The 24,508-nt window shown below is 38.4% G+C and overlaps 1 protein-coding gene across 1 annotated transcript; it reads right to left on the reverse strand.

Annotated features, from left to right (window-relative positions):
• Positions 1 to 473: 473 nt before the first annotated feature.
• On the reverse strand, positions 474 to 7,740 carry Smp_085490 (hypothetical protein; the record flags this gene model as incomplete). Its single annotated transcript, XM_018795409.1, has 3 exons — positions 474 to 1,048; positions 3,569 to 4,015; positions 7,417 to 7,740. The coding sequence occupies 3 exons, from the start codon at positions 7,738 to 7,740 to the stop codon at positions 698 to 700; spliced, it is 1,122 nt and encodes a 373-aa protein (XP_018646971.1). The 3' UTR covers positions 474 to 697.
• Positions 7,741 to 24,508: the final 16,768 nt, after the last annotated feature.

Consider the following 24,508-nt stretch of genomic DNA (forward strand, 5'->3'; position numbering starts at 1 on the left):
TTTCCATGCGTTTTTCCAGTAACTTTCTGTTGATATCATTTATCTACCCATTGTAAAGTAAGGAGAACTATGTCGGATCTGGTTGGCCCGTGTATTCAATCTCCATATATTCACACTAAACACCTACATATCATTTAATGCTTATTGTCTCTAAGATATAACTCCGCCTGTAGCTCCTCCGGGAGCTACTGTCGGTCCCAAGCCCGGGTAAAGTAGGAGGGTGGCGTATGGGGTTAGCAAACCCCATCCAGTAGAAAACCAACTCGCTAAAATAACGCTAACCAGTAAGTAAGTCTTTCAGATATGAATATTTTGAAATAATTAATTCCATCAAAATCTTTTCATTTGAAATTTTACAAATAATCTAACAATTATCATTATCCGTTGATAGAGTCTCAAACATGACTTATGATATCAACTCAAATATTCTTCATTTTGAAGTGCATATATATAAAAGAAAACTCATAATGTATATATTTGTAAAAACAAAATTTATTTCTTGAGAAATGTAACTCCCCTTGATAAATAAAATAGCAAAATACAAAACTATGCATTAATCTTATGATTAGTAAAGAAAATACTTAACATCAGTCAGATAATCACTGGTATTGTTTAAGTTAACTTTGGTTGGGGAAGGTTTAAAAAAATATTAGACATTGAATAAATAATAAAAAGGGAAACTGAATTAACTTTCATATTAATTACTTTCTGAACATATTGTACATCGATTATGTCCCCAAAACTTGGTAACTGATGTGATCAATGAGTCAAGTGGTTCGCCAATTTTGTATACAATTGTATTATTCACATTTTCTAGTTGTTTAGCAACAACAGATTCCCATACTTTGCTCAATTTGTACAACTCAGGATTTGTATTCATCAATTTTTCTTCTACAGTACACGATTCACCAGTATCGATAATTAAAGTTACCGATCTATGCCTAGAATTGTTATGAGAATTAGTAGTTTCTGCTTCGGGATTTTTAGCTATAACGATCTCTTTTGTAGCAAGATGTATAGGATTTTCAGAAACATTAGATGAATCGAGCTAATAGAAAAAAACAAGAGAAAACTACGTATTTACTCGGTGGTAAAATAACCAACATTTAAACAGTTTTATATAAAAAGTGACAATCATTTAAATCTGATATACAAATGCTGTCAAGCGCGTTGTGTATACAATAAGAAAATTGATGACAAACATTGCATATACATAACACAGTAAAGCAGCAGCACATTTTGTCAAGTTTTTTGGCTTTTATTTGTTAGTTTACATATTCGAAACCGGGTTTAACTAAACTTGCAAATATAATTTAGAAGTTTTTGGGTTACATTTCATAAGCATTAATATGTGGCCAGCATGGAAAAATAAACACTGTATGGAACGTCTAAAAAGTTAAAGGCAACACTTGCGTCTAATATCTGCTATTACCCTAAAAGGGGCAATTAATAATTACGCCCAATATTTATAATGATTTTAGATAAATAGATTATGACAGCTCAAGTCTTATGCATATTAGTGTAGAAATTCAGAAGTTATGTTTTGATGACTACGATATTTATTCGAAAGTATCTTGCTTCACTTGCCTGTGATGTCGTAAGTGGGACATTTTATCATTTCAAACAATCATTGTATAAGTTAGCTTTTTTACTTGGAGACAAATTCGCTCTCCATCTGTCGCCGCAAAAACCTTCTTTTACGTGCGTTTATCCAGAGACCCTGTGGCATCTTCTTCAGGATGTTCTGGCGTTTTTGTCGCAATAAGCGCTAGGGCTGAGGCAGCACTAATCGATTGTATGCACATTAACAGTCGGTTATGTGCTGCTACATTATATTATTATTATTATTTAAACACATAAATATTAGTACAAAGAAGCACCAGATAAATATGCGCCGCACAAATCTCATTTGATTTGTGTGAGGGCTGAGATACTGCCCAGGTGCCCAGACTGAAGCAGGTGGTTTTCTTAGGGGGCCACACCCCGAGCCTTTGACCTAAAGGTCTGATCCACAAGGCAGTGGAGCATCGTCAGGAGATGCAGTCCCATGGTGGCCAGTCACCAACGATTGATTCATACGCCATTTGTTCCTTCAGGATACTGGAGCCCATGTGCACCATTGGTTTGGAGTCAGGGTTTTCCAACTCCCCTAGGCGGACCCTCCATGACCACCAACCTGGTTAAAGCGCCGGACATCCGCTCTTCGTCCTCTCACTTTCGTAAACAACACCCCCACCAAGAGAAGGCAGTGAGTAGGACTTCCCTGGCAGAGGCTATATACGCGTGGCCATGTGAGAGCATTTCGAGGGGGAGAGCGGACTCTCCCCACTCTCGGCCGTACCAGGGCATTTGGGGGCACTGTTACATTAAAAAGTCCCATCAAAGTAGGAAGAAATGGGTGTGAGAAACGGTGTTTTCTCGTCATCTTCGCCTATGCTCCGACAGATTCCAGCCCGTATGCGATCAAGGATGAATTTTACTACCAGTTAACAGTTCTTATAAAGAAAGTGCGTTCGACGGATATTGTAGCACAAGCCGGAGCCTTGAGTGCTCAGGTTGGGGCGTTTAGGCACAGAAGAGAGTCATTTAGGCGGCCGATGGGGACTTGTTGGTCGTAGACCAGATAACGGGGACCATCTACTGCAACTGTACGCAAACCACAACCCGTTTCTGGCTAGCACTAACTACTGGCACAGTAATCGCCGATGTGCCACCTGGCGTCCTCTGCATCTCAAACCTAGACTCCAGTTGATCACATCGCGATCAGTTACCACTGGCGTAGTTGTGTAAAAGATTCCTGCTCCTTTTTGAGTACTTATCAGGACTCTGATAATGCCCTTGTTTGCGCTAATCATACCTTATTTTTCAGTAGTCAACAAATTCATCGTTCTAAACGGATTGATTTCAGTAAATTGGTTGCAGCTCCTGTAGCAACTAAATATGAAACCGAACTAGGTTCAAGGTTAGCTACCATACCACCGAAAAATATAGATGAGCGTTGGTTAAAATTTCATGAGGCCATGAAAATAGCGAGTCGCCTGCGGCTTTGCGAAACGTCCCTCCTATAAGCACTGGGTTTCTAAAGGTCCCTTACAACTCATTGAAGCCCGTCAGTCTACTCCGAGTGGCCGTGAGTTTGACCACAAACGACGACTGTTACGTAATGAAATTAGGCAAAGTTTGCGTAAGGACCGAGAAGCCTGGTGGTCAGAGCGTGCCAACAAGTTGAAAGCAGAAGCTGCATCTGGTAACTACCGGAAGCTCTTTCAACTCACCCGTGACACTGGCAACAAAAAGCCTGATATGGGCGAAACAATCTGTGAAGATGACGGGATGCCAATCACTAACATCTACCGACATCTTGGACGAGGTTCAGTTCAACTGATCTGCTGTCCCGGCAATATCGATCAGACTGTTATATATTTGGTACCCTTTTGTACCAATTTTTATGTGTTCAAATAAATAAATAATTAATAACAAAAATAAACACTATTAACTACGAAAAATGATAGAAAAAAATAAAAGTCACACTAATAATTTATGAGACAATGTAATTATTAAAAAATACCTCATGAAAGATGCTAGGAGGTTCTGGTTCTACTTGAATAAATCTAGAAGATTTTGAACTTAATTTTCCCGTTGATAAATATTCGGCCCAATTCTCAATCACACCAAATGATTCTGGAGCCAGATTACTACGGCCGATATCTTGTGAACCAGTCTCATTTATGAGTAGATTACTCCAAGCTAGAACATATTCAAAGGCAATATCTCGTGAACCAGGAGACCAACAAAACATATCGATACTGTTGACGTATGAACTCAATCCAATATAAAATTTTAAACGAGTTGATTTATAGTCTGGTCTTTTTTTATGATCACACGAACGACAAATATTAATGATTTCGGTCAAACAGTTTCTTCGACTATTAGCATAGACGTCTTCGAAGCGGATTAACGCTCGAAGAATAAGCGTAAATGGTGTTAAGGACTCCGACTTTTCGCCTTGTACGAACTTTAAGTAGACAAAAATACAATAATTTTTAATATATATATATATATATATATAATTTGTTTAAAATAAACTGATGAGAGGTAGTAATAATATGACACAAAACAAATTACATAATAAAACATTAATGTCAGAATGTTCTGCATCAATAAGCAGTCAACAAGCGAGTAAAAGCCTCCATAAAGAAATAAAATAAAAATAAATGGAGTGATTTAAAGTCAGGTATAAAGCAATTTCAATCTCATAGTTTAAGGGAACACAAACTTGTATACACCTGCGCCATGTCACTCGGAGTCTCCAACCATTGGTTACGATAGTCACGCGGATCCCAACGAAGTAGTCTGCATTTACTAACATGACTCAGACTAGAAGTTAGTGACTTCAAACACTGATGCCACGTTTTGGTTTGGCCGCCCCTAACTCTTCTAACCGTCTCCAACACTAGTCAGCATTGCGCGTCGTGGCAATCGGTGTTCAGGCATACGTAACAGGTGGCCCAACCGTCTCAGTCGATGAAGATTCATGACCTCATCAACTGATTAACCATCATTCCCTAATAACATGCGTCTAACCTCACTATCACTTACCCGGTGATCTCAGCAGATGCGAACAATATTTCTAAGAGATCTGTGGTCAAATACTAGTAACCTACGAGTATCTTCTACTCTTAATGGCCACGTTTCGCAGCCGTAAAGTAGAACAAAACGAACTGCTGCGCAGTATACTCGTCCCTTAATTGATAGACGGATATCCCCCCTTCGCCATAGGTGACGAAAGTTGGCAAAAGCCAAACGAGCTTTTTGAATCCGTGCAGAGATTTAGTCAGACATCAACCTATTAGGGCTGATCAGACTTCTAAGATAAGTAAATTTACAGACGCGTTCGACTACTTCACTTTCTATCCTTAGTTCAGGTGTTGACGCAGGCCGGTCCTGAAGCAACAACTTGCATTTAAAAGGAAAGAAGTGCATCTCAAACATCTTGGTATTGTTGCTCAGTGTTACCAAAAGGCTCTGTATTTTATCAGCGTCTTCACCAAACAGGACTATGTCATCTGTGTATTCTAAATCGATAAGTGGACCTCCTGGAAGATCAATTCCTGGAAATTCAATCGACGAGAACGTTGTTTCTAGAAGTAGGTCTATGATGAAATTGAACAAAAATGGAGTAACTTAAAAGTTCAGTAGTATAATTATTTTGCATCTAGTGAGAGATTTCTACATGCGGTCAGATGCATTGAATTTTAAGTGGGCACTGTGATGTGGGTTATGATACTCATAGGATTTACGTAGTATGTCTTTTCCAATAAAATCTGCCATGGGACGGTTTTTGTACTTTATTAACATTTGCCATGTTGTCAATGTTATCTTGATTACTTAACAATGTACGTCAATACTTTTATTCAAGTAATAAAAAGGTATAATAAATCATTGTTACGTAATACACAAATGGTCGACAATAACTGAACAAGAGGTAAGGCAAAGAAAAACTAAAACGGCTATTGCGCCCCCGTAGTTGTGTCGTTTTTCATGAAGTGTCTCTAGCAAGACGAATTGGGTTCACCAACTAAGTGAATGGAAGGAGCAACCAAGAAACATCACGAATGATACTGAGTCATTAAACTTTAGCGTATGAAGAAACAATACTTTTCCTTATGACGGTTAAGCAAGAACTTTCCGAGTTCATTAAGTAACAAATGCCCTGGTACGGCCGAGAGTGGGGAGAGTCCGCTCTCCCCCTCGAAATGCTCTCACATGGCCACGCGTATATAGCCTCTGCCAGGGAAGTCCTACTCACTGCCTTCTCTTGGTGGGGGTGTTGTTTACGAAAGTGAGAGGACGAAGAGCGGATGTCCGGCGCTTTAACCAGGTTGGTGGTCATGGAGGGTCCGAATAGGGGAGTTGGAAAACCCTGACTCCAAACCAATGGTGCACATGGGCTCCAGTATCCTGAAGGAACAAATGGCGTATGAATCAATCGTTGGTGACTGGCCACCATGGGACTGCATCTCCTGACGATGCTCCACTGCCTTGTGGATCAGACCTTTAGGTCAAAGGCTCGGGGTGTGGCCCCCTAAGAAAACCACCTGCTTCAGTCTGGGCACCTGGGCAGTATCTCAGCCCTCACACAAATCAAATGAGATTTGTGCGGCGCATATTTATCTGGTGCTTCTTTGTACCAATATTTATGTGTTTAAATAAAATAAAAACAAACAATCAGGGCAGTTCTTAGGACGAGCATGGATTTATGACTGGCCAATATAAGCACGAAATTATAATTTTAAAAAAAAAACAGTACAGAAGAGACCAAAAAGTCATAACCAGTTTCACATGAATTTGATATAAGGAAGAAAAACGGAAGGCTGAATACAATACTCATTAAAGGCTGTTTCCCAATACCAAAGGACAACGAGATTTGAGAACTAAAGGCAAGAAAACTGATCTTGTGTTACTATTACTGACTCAATATCACTATTAATTTTCGGAACACATGATTATTTTAGTTAGCACTCATCCAACTTCAATGTTTCATATTCAATCCTTACGACTACACTCTATATAGAATTCCACTAAACACTGAATAGCACCAGTAACAGCATTCCTACTTCTAACCCTATCTAACGCATATTTATACCGATTGTTAAACTCATAATTTCATCCAATGTATAAGCTCATACAAATCGATATTGTATGTTATTCATTTCGACATAATTTCATGTTATTTTACAAAAACTCGTAAATGTACATGCCATAATTCAAAACTGTGTATTGGTCTTAAACGCGACCACTTTTGGGGTCATTAGTATAGATTTAGAACCGTAGAACCTTAAGAGGATTTACCGGAGAAAAATACGGAATGATGAACACATATACTAAATGTATATCATTGATTAAATAAATGATATTCCATGCATATTGCTGTCCTCCCTCAAATTCTAGGACTATTTTTCATCAAAAGTGTTGCACATCACCGGAATGCTTTTCTATCTCTGTAAATTTAATTACCATTCTTAAACCTTGCCTGAATATACAAAGGTGTTCCCATAGACTTCGTAACACTAAAGTGGAGTGGTGATAGTTTTTGATATTTGGAGCCAAATAGTGTTTAAGACGTGGGGGTGACTGAATAAACTCATGTGGTTATCAAAAACGACCCATTTCGTTGGCCGGAGGGAGATACGAGTTAAGGTTTCAATCCCAGGAGGGTAAACCAACACATCTTATCGTCTTAACGTAACCATACTCTCCACCAATAACTTCCGGTCGCTATCTAAGTGCACAACATTTCAGTAGCTAAAGAATACACTCATAAACCTCTGAGCAGAGTTGAACGATCACATTGACCCATCAAAATACACGGGAAACAAAGGTTGGACCACTGAAATTTACCAACAAACAACTTACCAATAAGTTATTCCACCAATACTGCTTGTCTTCAACTGCACTGGATGTCATCTTACTCATTTTGTTAGAAGCATAGTGGATAGGGTTGTTGGAGCCAACTTTTTGTTTACAGATATTTTCGACTAACGTATTGATGGCAGATACTAGTTTTCCAGGTTTAGCAGTGAAGAATTTATTAGGTAACACATTAACAGGGATTTCTTCATGAAAGCATGACCCGCATTCACATACACTAGGGGTTGGATTTGAGTGACTTCGCAACAATAGTGTTGGGCAGATGATAGTGTTTTCGGCGGCATATGTGAGAGATTTTGCAGCCTCCATTTGCAAAAACAGATATTTCAGACATATACACTGATGAACGTTAATATCTAGACTTTGGTAAGATTGTGTCTAGGTACCCTTTGTGCTGGGACGGTGAAGAGCAGTGTGCGCGAAATCTGAAAAAAGTAACGGGAGAAAAGTTTCAGTTTGGAAAGGACAGGAGGCTTGATGGCCTGTTAGTCCTGGCAATGATGGTCTCTCAGCTGATCCAACTTTATTTTGAAGGAGTCGACGGATGGAGCCTCAACCACGTGCTGAGGTAATGAATTCCACTCGTTGATTATTCGATGGGAAGGTCGGTAGTCAGCTGACAAGTAATTCGTTCTGGGCTTGTGAACTTTTTTGGAGTGTCCTCGTAGATTTTCTGTTTTGGAAGACAAGAAAAATGAGGGCATATCAGGTGCAAATTTGTCATTAAGCAATTTGAAAACTGTAATCAAGTCGCCTCTGATTCTTCTATATGACAGCGGGAATAGGTTTAGCTTGGTCAGTCTAGTACCGTACGGGAGCTTCGCTATTCCGGGGATCAGCCTAGTTGCTGTTCTCTGAACCCTTTCCAAGAGTTCAGTGTCTTTTTTTAGGCAGGGGCTAGCTGCTTGTATGCAGTACTCAAGTTTAGGGCGTACGAACACTGTATATTAAGTCAGAAACGTTTTAGCGTCGAGATGCCTAAAAGCCCTACATATGGACCATAAAGTCCTAAAACCTTTGGCGGCTATTGCACGGCAGTGTGCAGTAGTCTTTAAGTCTTGACTAACGATGACGCCTAAGTCATTGTGTGTCTGGACAATAGGTAACTCAGTGTTATTCATCGTGTATGTATCTGTACCCTGGTGGCCAATATGCATCACAATACACTTGAAAGTGTTTATCGGCAATTGCCAGGTTTGGGACCATTCAGATAATCTCTCCAGGTCGTTTTGAAGTTCTAAGCTATCGCCCTTGCTTTGTATCGCTCTCCACATCTTGACATCGTCAGCATAGAGTAAGACCGATGACGATAGTAGACGAGGGAGATCATTTACGTACAGGAGGAATGACACTGGCCCCAAAACTGTACCCTGGGGGACTCCACTAAGCACAGTTTCCCAGCTAGACAACTTGGAGTTCACCCTTACTCTTTGTTGACGCCCAACTAGGAAGTCTTTTATCAACATCAACAGATTGCCTCCAATCCCGACATTCCTTAGCTTATATAACAGCCGGTTATGCGGACCTTTGTCAAAAGCTTTGCTGAAATCGATGTAAGCTACGTCTATAGGTAACTTTTGGTCCTTAAGAGCGCACCAGCTTTCACGAGCGACTAATAAGCTTGTGAGACAAGAGTAAAATACTCAACAAGAACATGAGACGTACACAGACCAAACAATAGAGGCAACCGAAAACAGAAACCAAAATAGAAGCGTAAGATTTAAACACCTGGACAACGAAAACCAGTTACCAGCTAGGATCTTGAAATCAAAATGTACACACCTATGCAGGCACAACTTGTTTATAAATACTCAATATCCAATATTGAATTCTAACTTTGTATATATGAACTGACTACTTTGTACTCATTTCTTGATGTAGAGGTTCTGTTCACGGCATGTGGTTTCGTCCAAGAAGGATAGTCCAGCCACTCGGCTGCCCTAGTTCCAGTGGATTTAGTGGCCATATATCATACTCAAATTAAATAGCATTATGATTATTATTCAGATATAAATACTAGTTAGCTTCGTATATAATTACTGACTTAGCTCGCGTCAGTGAACAACAGAATTAAATAAGTCGAATATGAGAATAGTTTCGAGTGCGTGTATTCTATACAATCGTTGATCCTTCTAAAATTTAAAAATGTCTGTTTTCGAAAATTACACTGTAGAGGTATGTGGTCAACGTTAACTACATGTAGCGATAAAAGTTCTTACTTTATCAGATAGAGTTTAGTGTCATGTGAGGGTTGAGTTTATCATACTGTAGCGGTAAATGAATCCCCAAAATCAATTGCTCTGTAAGTGTTCGACATTGGATACTGACCACATTAGTTTTGATGGACTCACCTAGCTGAAGGTTCTCAGTCATGCATCTGCACCAGATCACGAGTAGGAACACTGTGCTCAACTTCTCCTACGTTCGCTAGGCAGTTTAGATCACTCACTTCTCGATACATTGATAAACAATCTAATATATCTTCGAACGTCCTCGCTTCTGACTTTTGATTTCACTGGGTGGGCACGATTAAATCATAGAAGGTATTGCTGGTTGAAATGTTGTCAAACATTAATACCTGTGTCATCTTCATTGGTGAGCCTGACGTGATCTGGCACACAACACATAAACTGTGAGTCTGTTCCTCTTTGGAACTTCATAAATCATTGCTTTATTTTTTATATATTGTGATATTTTTTTTCGTATTTATGAAAATATTCCCCTCGTTCGTCCCCATACTTTAAATTCGTCATGACAGTACAGACACCTAAGCTACTTAAGGTCAAGACTCTTACATAACCTTCGTTTCAGTTATTGCCCTTTTGGCCGGACGATATCGAAGCTTGGTTCTGCTACGTCGAGGCTGGCTTCTACGAACACGGCATGACCGATCCGTGCGCACAATTCCTCGCAGTAGCCAAGGCACTATCACGCGAATTCAACCAGTAAGTCACACCAAGTACGTTTACTAGTGATGTTTCGGAACCCTACGAAACTCTAAAACGGTCCATTCTGAAACGCTGAGATCTAACCGATCGACAAAGGTTAGATCATCTCCTTAATAATATCGACCTACCACATGGTTCTGCGACAGACATGTTGCTAAAAATGAGAGAGGTTATCGGCTAAAGAACTTCCGTTGGTGGCCTATTCAGACGACTTTTCTCATCCAAACTTCCTCAACAGGTGCAAGCAGTTCTTGTCTCGTTTCAAAACAATGATGTAGACGAGTTGGCTGCATCTGCTGACTGCATCATAGGAATCACCAAATCCTCTAATTCCGAGATTTTTTCAGTAAAAGAAAAACTCCAAATGGCCCAGAGTGACATTACAGAACTATGTCATACATTTACACGTCATCTTAGATTTCATAATGACTGCAAACGTTTACATACACAGCGAAGTACTTCACGTAGGCGATCTGTCTCTAAACGACGAAAGACGGATAACCCTGACTGATGCTGGTATCATAACCAGTATGGCAAGTCTTCTAGAAATTGCAGGAAACCCTGCAATTACCCGAACTCCAAGTCGACAGACACGAATAAAAACTCGGGAAACTTCCCAGCTGGCACGCGTTAACGGAACCCGTAGCCGGCGAATATGACCGCCTTTTATACGTCACGGACGTGACAACGAAAGTTCGCTACCTCGTCGAATCCGGCGCAGAAGTTGGCGTTCTTCCTGTTAATGCTAACGACAGCATTCACGAGTCTGTTTTAAGCTTACAGGTGGCAAACGGAAAGTCAATCGCCACATATGGGAAAAGGTACGTTTTACCTTAACGTGGGTTTATGCAAACACATCCACTGGATCTTCGTTGTTGAAGATGTCTCTATGCCAATCATTGGTATAGACCCGTTACAATACTACAATCTACTCATCGATACACGCAAACGAAGGTCAGTAGACGGAAACACTAAGATATCTGTTTGCGTAACTCCTCTTTCTGGTTGCAAATTATCTCCAGTCACGATTAAGCACACCATAGACCCCTTATATTGACCATTATTCGACAAATACTCCGGGATATATCAACCGCAACCGAAATCGCCGTGTGTAACCAGCAATGTTACACATCACATCTCGAATACAGGACCACCTGTATTCTCGAAAGCATGCCGACTGGCTCCCGAAAAGCTGGGGTTGGCTAAAAATGAATTCGATCACATGATAAAGTTAGGAATCATTCGACCATCAAATAGTCCATGGTTATCCCCCTTGCACATGGTCCCTAAAAAGGACAGCAATGATTGGCGTCCAGCTGGTGATTATCGGCGTTTGAATGCAAAAACTATTTCCGATCGCTAACCGTTGCCTCGCATTCACGATTTGACAGCTACCTTGGAAGTTATAACTGTCTTTTCGAAAATCGACTTGATTAAAGCCTATAACCAGATCCCTATGGCTACTGACGACATTCGCAAAACCGCTATCATAACGCCCATCGAACTCTACAAATTTTTGCGGATGCCTTTCGACCTAAGAAATGCTGCTCAAAACTTCCAAAGGTTTATCGATTACATTTTTCGAAGTCTCAAATTCGTACATGCGTATGTTGGTGACTACTTGATAGCACGTCCTGACAGAGAGTCCCATCTTCAGCATCTGGACATTGTGTTCGAACGACTGCAGAAGCATGGCATCACTGTAAACATTCAGAAATGCCGAATCGGAACCGATTCCTAAGATTTCCTAGGACACACTACTAATTATCAAGGCATCTGACCTCTTTGAAGCAAAGTGACAGCCATTCTGGATTACTCAGAACCAACCACTATCAAGCAATTGCACACATTTAACAGTCTTGTTAGTTTCTATAGATGGTTCATACCAAAATGTGCGTCATTTAGGAAACCGCTAACCGACCAACTTCGTGGAAATGCGAAATTCATTGATCTGGACGACACCGTGCGAAAAGCATTCTCTACAGTTAAGGAACTTAGCGCAAGGCAACCATACTGGCACATCAGAACACTCATGCGTCCATTAGTATCGAAGTGGACGCATCCAACTCAGCAATCGGAGGAGTGCTACAACAATGGGTAACCAGTCCTGGCAAATTTTGGCACCTTTATCGAGACGGCCGCTGGACACTGAATCGAGGTACAGCGCTTTCCTCAGGGAACTCCTAGTTATGCCTTGTGCTGTAAGGCACTTTCAACACTCTAACAAAGGCCCAGAATTCACCCTTTTTACTGATCATAAACCCCTTACTTTCTCTTTAATCTCATCCTCAGACTCAAACTCACCCCGAGAGTCTCGACAACTGGACAACATTTCGCAGTTTATTTCAGATATACAACATAGTTCTGGAGCAAGAAATTCAGTCGCAGACGCTTTGTCTCGTATAAGTTCCTTGGACAGTTTCCAAGGAATCGACCTTCTTAAACTCGCCCAGCCTCGAAAAGAAGACATTTATTTTCAGCACGACTTATCCTCAACAACCCCTAATCTGGGCATTTAACAGATGGAAACAGGTAAGACAACCTTATTATGTGACACATCTACAGGTAGGGATCGCCCAGTCGTGCAGAAATATTATCGGCGCAACGTCTATAGTGACCTATTTTGTGACAAGAACGCGGTTGGTATAATAGAAACAATTATCGTTATTATAACCAATCGTACCAGTGATTGTTTTACTGAGCTTGTTTGCTTAAACGTACCAAAGAAACTTCCTTTCCGCTGCCTGTGACCTTTCAAGAAATCGCTTGCGCTCGGCAGTTCCGTCTGTAAACTTTGGCACGTCTCGGTATTCTTTCGATACCACGAGATCGCCAACAAATTTATCTTATTTCAACCGTCAACAGCCTTCTGATTTTTGGCCTATCAAAGGATTCAGGTCTATACTTGTTACGTAATCTTCCTGTAGTGGTGATCATAGTCAATCGCGACTCCACGCCATCTGCCACTTGTTCGTACATCCATCAAGCCTATAGAAGAACATTTTTGCTGGCCAGGTATGGATAAGGGCGTAAGCTGCAAGAAATCGAGGATGAATAGACACAGTTAATGTCCCTTAGGTCTGTTCAAAACTTCTGATGCTCGTTTCGACCATGTCCATCTGAATTTGGTAGGACCTTTACCAGATTCAAATGGATACTATTATCTTTTAACCTGCGTAGACCGTTTCACTCGATGACCAGAAGCAGTAACTATTGAGGACATTAATGCTAAAACTCGACCCCAATCAACTGATGTTTTCGTTCAACCTGACTTACGACATAGTACACATGTCTTTGTACGTCGTGACTCACATCGAAGACCCCTCGAACTAGCATACGAAGGATCCTTCAAAGTTGTTCAGTGCGAACCTAAATACTATATAGTCTATAAGAATGGTACTAACGATAGCATCAACATCAAACGAATCAATGCAGCGTATTTAGAAGCAAATCCTATCCACATCGACTTTCCTTCGGTACAATCGAACTAAACGGCTCCTACAATCATAATATTTCACCCGACAGCCAACATGCACGTCGATACTTTGGCAGTATCTGAAAATAAACTTTAAACAACGCGTTATGGAGGAAGATTATGATTTCCAGAACAGTTAAACGACTATTGGGAAGATAACTTCAATCCACCAGTGTCTGTAGGGCAGAATATGTTGTTAAATTAAGGCTCCTTAAGTCAAGTGGGATGTCACGAACCAATGGTATTGATGTTGTTTTTTTATGCGAAATACCTCTTTAAATCGTGTTCAAAAGGCTGAATTGGTTTCACTTCCCACTGACCAATCCTCTTACAAGCAAACTAGACAGTCGCTAAATACGAAGCCTGCTCAAGATCTTATAAATTCTAAAAACAAAAAAGAGCTCAAATAGCTTCGACAAAGAAGGTAGCCACTTTTGTATCAGAATACCGTTTTTAACACTATATTTAATAACTACGCATAATCCCATACTTTTAGCTACTTTCTGGACCACCTTCATTTATTATTATTATTATTATTATTATTATTATTATTATTATTATTCACAAACACCTTATGGGTACATAAGTGCTGTGAAGAAACCATTTCGGGTTTCTTCAAAAATGCAATAATACACAATTTTCAATAATGTTAACATTACATATGCCATGTTTGAGAAAGGAAGGAAAAGGAAAATAAAATATTAATAATAGAATAGTAATAATAGTAATAATAAATCAGGTTCTGAGTAATTAGCAAGAATTTTGAATTGATTTTGAAGGAAAGGAAGAAACTAAGGAAATAGAAATAAAGGAGACGCGGAATATGTAAATATCTTAACGCAGAACAAGAATAAACAACTATGTATGTATAGCAAAATGAGTAATAAAAACAAAATAAAACAGAATAAATTAATAAGTAAATAACTTATTATTGCGGTAAGATATGACGTTAGAATAAGTGTTTGTTCGTGCAGACATAGTTTTGGGTGATGCTATGAAAGTCTCAATTAAGTGCAAAAGATAATCTATATGTATGAGTCGTGTATATACATAGTGAAGATAAAACGGGTCTGATAAGTTGAATTCAACGTAACTCAAGTTATTGTCTCAATCCAAAGCTTCGTAATCTTAAGAATAATATTTATTTAGAAGGGAAAAAAAGGAGAGAGAAAAGAAATGAACACATGGTGAAAGGGTCCAACCATGATCATAATAGTGTAATGGATATAGACTTTTGAGATGAACGAATAATTTTAAAATAACAAGAACAATAATAAACCCTTGCGGATAAATACGTGTAGATTTATGTAACAGTATACAGAGTGAAACCGGGTATTAGTATAAACATTAGTGCAATAATAATAATTTAGAATCATGCTCATAGTCATAATTAACTGCAAAGAATGATTAAATATAAGTTTCCATATGTTATATATATGTTGTGAATATTTAAAAAAAAATTATTTGTTTAAGTGGAACATAGGGGTTTTTTGTTTTTAATTGTAGACTTTGGATATTTATGAATAAAATATGTTTAGAAGGACAAGAAGAGATGAAAAGAATATCTAATGTGTCGAAAGACCAATAATGATAATAATAATAACAGTAATAATTATAAATACGAACATAAGCAGACTTCATATATTAAGATGAATAAAAGTGAAATAGAATAGACATGAAAAGTTGCAAAGGTTTCACTTTGCTTTTCAGTCAGTTAGATAGATGACGGACCTTTTTTGTATAAATCATTGTTAAGCACGTTAATATTCAATAGGTGACACAATCCACATTCGGAAAGAAAATCATCAAGAAGACTTCTGAACCGGGTTATAGTTTCACTGCATCGGAGGTTCATTGGCAGTCTATTCCACATGGTTGAGTAGCGAATAACGAAAAAATTCTGGCGCAAATTTGTGTGGGTTTTTGGAATCGCTAGAATATTTTCCTTATTGCGTAGATTGTGGGACGGTATCATAGAGTATGAAGGGGTAGATAGCGAAGAGTAAGAAATACCGTTAAGAAGCCGGTAGAGAAAGATAAGGTTTAATTTGATACGCCTGATCCAGAGAGGTTCTAGTTTGAGTTGTTGACATCTTTGGTGATAGTCTTTGTTGTCAGAATACCCCAAAACAGCTTTGGTGAACCTTCTTTGAACACCTTCAATTTTAATCAGGTCATTATGCCTGCAATTACTGTAAACCAAAATACCATATTCAAGAATTGGTAAGATACATTTTCTGTATAATAATAATCTCGATTCGGTATTATTGAAATTAATCATTATAAATCCGATGAGCTTTCTAGCTTTGGATACTTGAGATGCAATGTGTTCAGAAAAGTTCAAACTGTCGCTATATCTTAAACCCAAGTCACGAACAGTGTTGAGAGGTTTCAGTGTATGTTTTTGTATAGCCAGATTTAAGTTAAGGCAACGGCCGATGTTAATAAATCCACTTTTGTCAACATTAAGTGGCAAATTCCACGAAGTAGTCCATTCGTACAACTTGTTTATTTCTTCTTGGATTACCGTTGAAATATAGCTTTCTTTTGTGGGAGATGAGAATGAATAAACCACTTTTAGATCGTCGGCAAAAAGAAAAGGTTTACCATATTGAAAGAGGGAGCAAACGTCATTGATAAAAAGGAGAAATAGTAATGGACCAATTACACTTCCTTGTATAACCCCACTGGTTACATTCACAGGTTTGGAGTAGAAAGATCCAAAGCGGACAATTTGGCTACGTTCTTCTAAAAATGACTTGAGCCAAGATAAAAGGGGATTCTGTATTCCATATGAAGAGAGTTTTAGAAGAAGAAGTTTGTGTGAGACGCTGTCGAAGGCCTTACTAAAGTCAACGTACAGAATTATCACAGACTGACCAACATCTCTTCTCTGGGTAATTTGATCGAAAAATTCCAGGTTCGATGTGAAGCATGAGCGTTTGGTCATAAACCCGTGTTGAGATGGGCTGATTAGATTAGCCGAAAGCAAAAATGATAATAGCTGTTTGTGAATGATTTTTTCCATAGTTCTTGACAGCACGGATGTCAAATTAATTGGTCTGTAGTTAACAATATCACTGCGTGATCCGGTTTTGAATCTGGGTGTGATAAGAGATGTTTTCCATACAGATGGATAGGCCCCATATTCCATAGATAGGTTGAAAAGTTTTAAACAAAATAATGGGAATTCTCTACTACCATATTTCACAAATGATGAGGGAATCCCGTCAGGTCCACCGTCATAAGACTTTTTCAAGGCAGTTATGGCCTGCTTGATGTTGGAGGGTACGAAATCAATTTTCGACAGGTGTCTGCACGTCAGCATTGGAAATGTATTGATACAGCTTTCAGTTCCAGTGTTATAGCACTGCGAGAAATGCTGACTGAATTGTTCGCAAATAATATCGGGGTCATCAATAATTCTTCCGTTAACTATGAAGAATTTGGTCACGCCAAGAGAATTTGACTTCACACGCGATTTAAAAAGCCGAAGTATTGATAATTCTGGGTTCTTATTACCTAGGGCTTTATTTTCTATATTCATAAAATACTTGCGTTTAGATGAAGCACTCTTGTCAATTAACTTAAGTATACTCTGTAGTGTATACAAGTCATTATGCTTGTGGTAACGGTGTTTTAATTTCCTCAGTTTTCTTTTAAAAGTTTTAAAATTATTCTGGCCCCTATTGGCGTTATAAGCCACATGGCTAATAATTGGAGCAGTGCAGTCGAGGCAGTGTATCAAGTTGTGGTATAGATCAGAGATCGCAATGTCAATATTATTTGTGGTAAAATAAGTTTCCCATGGTAAACAACGAATAGGACTTTCAGTCCGTCTCCAGGTTTGTTGATCAAAATGTCTACTCTTGTACATCATTCCAGCTTTAGAATTCAATTGTATGGCGTCGAAAGAATGAATGATACACAATATTACTCTGTGATCACTCTTAAAAAACTCTTGACCAATATGCACTGAGATAGAATCTATGTTGATTGTAAATAGTAAATCAAGTATATTATTCCTTCTAGTCGGTTGTCGAACCTGTTGGACCCATCCATAAAGTTCCAGTGTTTCAACTAACTTATCATATCGACCTGAAACCGGAGTCGAATCCCATGTGATGTTTGGCAAATTAAAATCACCTCCGATGATTTTAAAAGTATGCGGTTGGTGTGAAGCAATGGAAAAGATGTTTGTTAGTAATCTGTCAAACCTAGAGTCTGCATGTGGTGGTCTGTATATGCATCCCACCAGTAGATAATTCCGAGATCCACAGTTTACAGTAACCCAGGTAGAGTCGTCTATAGCATCAAGGGATTTATTCCCAAATTTGCAGGCCTGAATATCCGAACGGACATAGATAAGTGTACCGCCCCCTAATCCATTACATCTATCGGTTCTAAAGAAAACATAGTTATCTATATGCAGGGAGTGATCGGATATAGATGAATTGCACCACGTTTCCGTAATAAGTACAATAGTTGGATTTACAAGCAATAAAAGGGTCTTGAGGTGAGTAATTTTATTGGGCAGAGAGCGGGCATTGAATGAAAGAATAAGAAATTGAGAATTACCATGGTGAATCAGGTTAGAGTATAAATCACAATCGGTATTTACATGAATACTCGTAGGATTGGCTAAGGTGAGAGTTGTGTTGCGATCGGAAATAGATTCAAAAACTTTGTCAGCATTTGAAGTATGTTTATTGTTGCCGGCAGAAAAGCCGGCGGAAGTACAAAAAAAGTCTTCTCACTATTATTGGATATAACATTTGGTAAAGGAATAGTATTCATATTGGGAGCCGGACCAATCAGGCTATCAGGTCTATGTGTGCGAACAAGTGGCCGTTTACAATTTAGATTGCTATTTATACCTGACGTATAGGGAACATGTTCTAAACGCTTATTTCCAAAGTTTGTGGTTGATTTTGGCTCCTTCGTAATTTGAGGAGGGTCGTGTGTTGTTAAAGATGCTTGAGATGGTTTGCTAGGTTCGAGTATATCGACGTTAAGCGTGTGGTCAGGCAGATAATTTTTATGACCAGTTTTCCCGTTATCCGTTGCACAGTCACTGTAACTGGTTGTTGCACTAACAGCGACTTGGACTGTGTTATCCCATTCGAAATCAATACAACTACTTAGGGTTGAATCTAAGTCAACATTCTTAAAAGGATGGGCATCACCTACATTGGGACTACTTTCTTTTGGGCTTTGAACTTTAGGAGATTCAGGAGAGTTTTTCGGTGGTTGCATATTCGTAAAGTTAGATGTCCGCTTAGGATCGGACTTAATTTTATGACCTTTAGGATTATGATACGCTTGGGTGCTTGATGCTGGTAGTCTGTGGTTATCTCGGCCTGCTTTTCGTTGGCATGGTGTTCTATCTGGTAGAATCTTAATATCTTTGAAAATCCGTTTCTGTTTCAATGAATTGGAGGAGTTTAAAAACTCACTAGCGTCTACAGATGAGTTGAATTTGAACAAGATCGGTGAGTGCATATCAGGGTGACTTCTTTTTAATCTTGTGCATACACATGGTATGTGTGTCATATTGCTGGCTCTAAGCAGACTAGTTTTGATATTTTTAAGGGCATATGAGTCCGGTATATTAAACACAATTGCATTGCTAGATCGCCTTATTCTTTCAAATACCTCTGATGCAACACGATCTAAGAAGTTATTGATGTCATTCATTTGATCTGGAGTCTCTGTGAGGTTAGGGTTGATGAGATACTTGAGGGGATTGAGAATGTTCATGTCAACTTGCAGTCTTTTTATATCATTCGTATGGTTGCAGTTGTGATTATCATCATTGTTTACCAACAGAGTCTTCAACACGTCTGGTATGGAGATAACTGGTAAAAGCTTGTCTGCTTCCGGATGAACGGAGTAGCTCGTCTCATTGAAACTGTCAGTAGCAATTTTAGATTGCGTAGTTATCCTACGTTTGGCTGGACGCCTACAAGCAGGGGCCTTTATTTTCTTTTGTTGCATGATAAAAAAGTGATGTATAACAGATGGATTGAACAAAATATTGGGAATAGAGATGAAAGAAAGAAAAAATCAATGCCGAGGACTGAAGTCTAGTAATCAAAACCTATGCTTAACACAAGGGTGGATGTATCGAGAGGATCGGTGAAAGTGTAGAAACACAATGGATAAGAATAGCAGGAAGGTATTAGTGGTGACAAAATATACTGTCATAAAAAATAAATAAATAAACCTATGACAGACTCACCGAATTGGACAGGTGATTCCAAAAATTAAGTGAGTTATAGTATCCAAATACGATTTTAATGAAAGTATATGGAATAGTGGGTACAGTGCTTTGTCATACACGATTATATATATTTCTAGATATTAGGTAGAGATCCGAATAGATCCTGTAAATACATAAAGTGCGTGTGTTGAAGCATGCAAACACGATATAATGAATAGAATACAATTATGAAATTATATTCCTCGCCGAATATGATTATATACGGTTTTTTGGAATGACAGAGGAAGGTTATATCGTATAGCCAAAATGAATATACAATTATTTGATTATGAGTTATTGTATGAATATGATCATATATACCATCAATAAGTTAAAATTAAGATCTTATCGTATAGCATGAAATTTGCAGCTTAAACGTGAACAGATTAGAATTGCGTTGTCTTCTGTAATTCCAAGAAAAGATAATCCATCCAGCTCAGTGTGAATCCTAGAAAAAAGAAAAATTAAGACCACGGTCAAAAAAAAACGACCCCTTCGTAGCGCGCGCGCTACAGTTCTTTAATCACTCATACATTGTTTACACTTATTTTCTTTAACGTATTAAAATGCTCTTCCTTAATAAGTACCTTATTTCAAGAGAAATAGACTGATTAGTTGTACCTTAACTATTCCTCCATGAATATTGTCTGTTCTGCTTCTCGTCCTTCCTTTTTATTACACCCTTTTTCAGCCCCCTTGAGATACGCCACCAAAACAGATATGGAACGGGTGACTTCGTCCTGCACAATTATTAAAGTCTCAGATATTGCATAAGGATATAGGGTTGAAGCTTCTAAAAGTCCCCAACTTCGCATGGATCTATTCCTCACCACCAAATGTATGTTGCAATGCCACCTTCATGAAGCGCGCCAATTGTGATATTGACAACATGTTCCTTACGAAAACCATCTACATTTATATCTTATAAAATATCAACCCAGCTGAGTAATTTACTAAGGTGAAAATTGTAACTTCAGTAACAATTTGGTCTTGACTGTAAACTGTCATGCCTCGTGTAAAAAACTTATTTGAGAATGAATTATTATTATTAACATTTTGCTTTGTCCCGATTTTACTTAATATTATACATAATAAAAAGTTTAATGTACTTATACTAATATATTTATTCCAAAAAACGTTTTTGTCAATCTGTATATTTAATTTGTTTCTTAAAAAAACGAAAACGAATTCTTTGAAAATCGCTTTTGTGCTATCGCAGGTGTATGAGTTTATTGACCTATTTTTCGCCCACTATGTGTCTTTTCGCGCGTACGAGTGTATTTCGACACGGACTTACATATTTTTTTTCTTTACCAGGACGGCTGAAAAACCCGATAAAAAGAACGACGAAGTTTACAAGGAACCGAAATTTTCATTGTAATTTGTTTCCTTATTACTATGTTGTACTTCCTGGCCCCTTATAGTAAGGAAAGACAATCAGATGTTGCTAAACATATCAAGCTATCAGAAGAGTGCTTACAAACGACAAAATCGTTTGGTTTAAACTTCTAGCTGGGTCATCACTACCCCACTAGGGGCGAGTGATCTCTAACGATAAATAAATCCCCGAAATCAATTGCTCTGTAAGTGTTCGACATTGGATACTGACCACATTAGTTTTGATGGACTCACCTAGCTGAAGGTTCTCAGTCATGCATCTGCACCAGATCACGAGTAGGAACACTGTGCTCAACTTCTCCTACGTTCGCTAGGCAGTTTAGATCACTCACTTCTCGATACATTGATAAACAATCTAATATATCTTCGAACGTCCTCGCTTCTGACTTTTGATTTCACTGGGTGGGCACGATTAAATCATAGAAGGTATTGCTGGTTGAAATGTTGTCAAACATTAATACCTGTGTCATCTTCAATACGAAAGTGTCATACTTATGTGAACAAGATACATGAATATCGTAAAGACACGGATAAAGTGAATATATTAGCATGTGATTATGAGTAATTTAATAAGCGTATAAAAATTTGACATGCATTTATGTTGTGACTGTCTGGACGATAAGACAACGCGTACGTATGAGTGATTCGAAATATCGTGAAAACAGAGTAACATGGCCTTTGTGTGACAGTGCAACAAATCGTGAAAATAAGTAGGGCAATATATAACGGAAACTGACCCATTATGCCAAAAGAATATAGGTATATAGAAATAGGGGAATGTGAACGTGTTCTGATGAGCCGCAGTAAATCAAATAGTGTCCATAACCGATTAATCTATTCGAATTTATATACAAGGAATTTCCATTTGTAGGGTAAGACCAATGAATCCATGAAATGACAAGATCACCGATGGATGATATTGACCGCTGTACTGAAACTGATAATAATAATAAAATGTGATCTCAGGGCACGTTGTCGTTCGTATAATAAGCAGATACATCGAGTTGTCGTCGAATATGTATTAGTAGAATGACCAGAGGAACAGAGAAATGACTACGGAGACGAGATATGAAGTGTCGTATTCCTTTTTCGGCCGTGCAATCTTGTGTGGTTTGAGGGTGGTGTGCTCGACCTTGTTTTTTACGAAACCGTGTCACGGCGTGATAAAAATACCAGTACATGATTTGTAGAGTTATTGTTTACTTAGGTATTAGTACTGTTATAATAGTAGACCTAATCCTAAGATTGTAGATATGTCATGATGTGGAAACCTAATATATAAGATCTTACATAGAAGTCACATCACCATCCATTCTGACTCTTCGTATCGTAACAATCCGCGATATAACGTTCGACGTTTGTAAGGAACACATTTAGGCTAAAGATAGAATCATATATTAAATGTGAGTAGTGACAAGTTATACAGAATGACCACGTCTGCAAGTCTAAGCCATGCCATCCGACTGAATTAATTAGTTGTTGCCGTCCTTTCCTTTTTCGGCTTTCTCTTCATGTTAAGTGCTGAATATCTATTTTCCCAGTTATTTCAAATTCAGCTTTGAGGATTGTGTGGTAATGACCAATACGACTACAGATAATCAATGGCGGCGAGTGAGGCTGAATTGGATATGACGAACAAGAGTTTTTATTTGAGAGACCAGCTGCTAACTATGTTCTGATATAAAGTGCGATATGAATAGAATATTAGTTGCAGCAGTGAATTATTGTTTGTGGGTAACGAATGATGCAGCATAAAGTTATACATGTGTACGGATAGATAAGATGAAATTAATCGTTACCAGTCATTTAGTAATGCGGCGTCGAATACATGACGTATGTATAGACATTAAAGTAAGGATCATCGATTAAACGAAAAAAATCACTGAAGTTCGATTTAGAGTAAGAGTAGAAAAACGGTTATTGCTGCGTACCAGTGAGATGAATGTACATTAGTTGCATCTTGAGAACATAAGTTCATACTGCCGGTAGCATGACTCCAAACTTATGTCTATGACAAAGTTGTTAACCGTTGCCAGAGTTGAGGTATTTGCGACCACTCCGTTATCAGAGTTCAGAAGGCTCTCTTGTCAACCTAGACTGACGATCCGTGTGCATGCGCATGTTGCTAGACCGCCAATTTACTTAGTAGGTTGCAGGTTGTCCGGTGTACAACCAGCTTGTAAATATTTCTGAAATATATGACGTGATAGCCATATATGCACAAAATTGAATGATAATAATTATGTCATTGGTGCGATAAACGATCCAGAACATGACAAACATGATCGATCTTAGCAAAAGCTCTATTATAATCAGGGGCATCCACATACATAGTAGAAAACAATCATGAAGTAAAAAATGTATGGTATGATAACATAAAAATGACCTTAACTATGTGAATGAGTGTAATAACAGGCTGACAATGACAAAAATGGAACAAACTCACTTAAAGCAGGAATATTTTACGTTAGTAAATTATAAAAGAAGTCCATTGAGTTTTGAATGTCACTACGTAAATGGAATTTTCATAAGATTTTAATTTGTTAGGTGAGTGATATGATTGCGTAAATGTCATAATTTTTTGTCAACATGAACAACAATAATAATTCGACGTTAGATGATGATATAACATTAGTGTGATAATGAGACTATGACAATCATTCGAATCATAATGGAACGATCCGTCATATGGATTAATGAGAAGAGTTTACACGAGGACGAAGTATCGATGAGACAAAGCGATTTGAGCATGTTCATGTATCTGCTGCACTGGCTTCGATGAATTCATCGGATTAGAGATCAAGCGATTATATTTGGATTAAGTCAGCCACGCCGTTTGTTTATCGGGCTTGTGGAGTTCGAGTTCACATCTGCGTAGATCTGCATGGTGCGTTTAGTTCGAAGTCAGACATACCACTTTAGTGATGATGTGATCTCTCTCCAATTAAATCGTATGATCAGAAACTGCGTTGTATATCGATTGAGCTGGCTTCG

The sequence above is a fragment of the Schistosoma mansoni genome (assembly GCF_000237925.1).
Source record: "Schistosoma mansoni, WGS project CABG00000000 data, supercontig 0179, strain Puerto Rico, whole genome shotgun sequence".
NCBI lineage: Eukaryota > Metazoa > Platyhelminthes > Trematoda > Strigeidida > Schistosomatidae > Schistosoma > Schistosoma mansoni.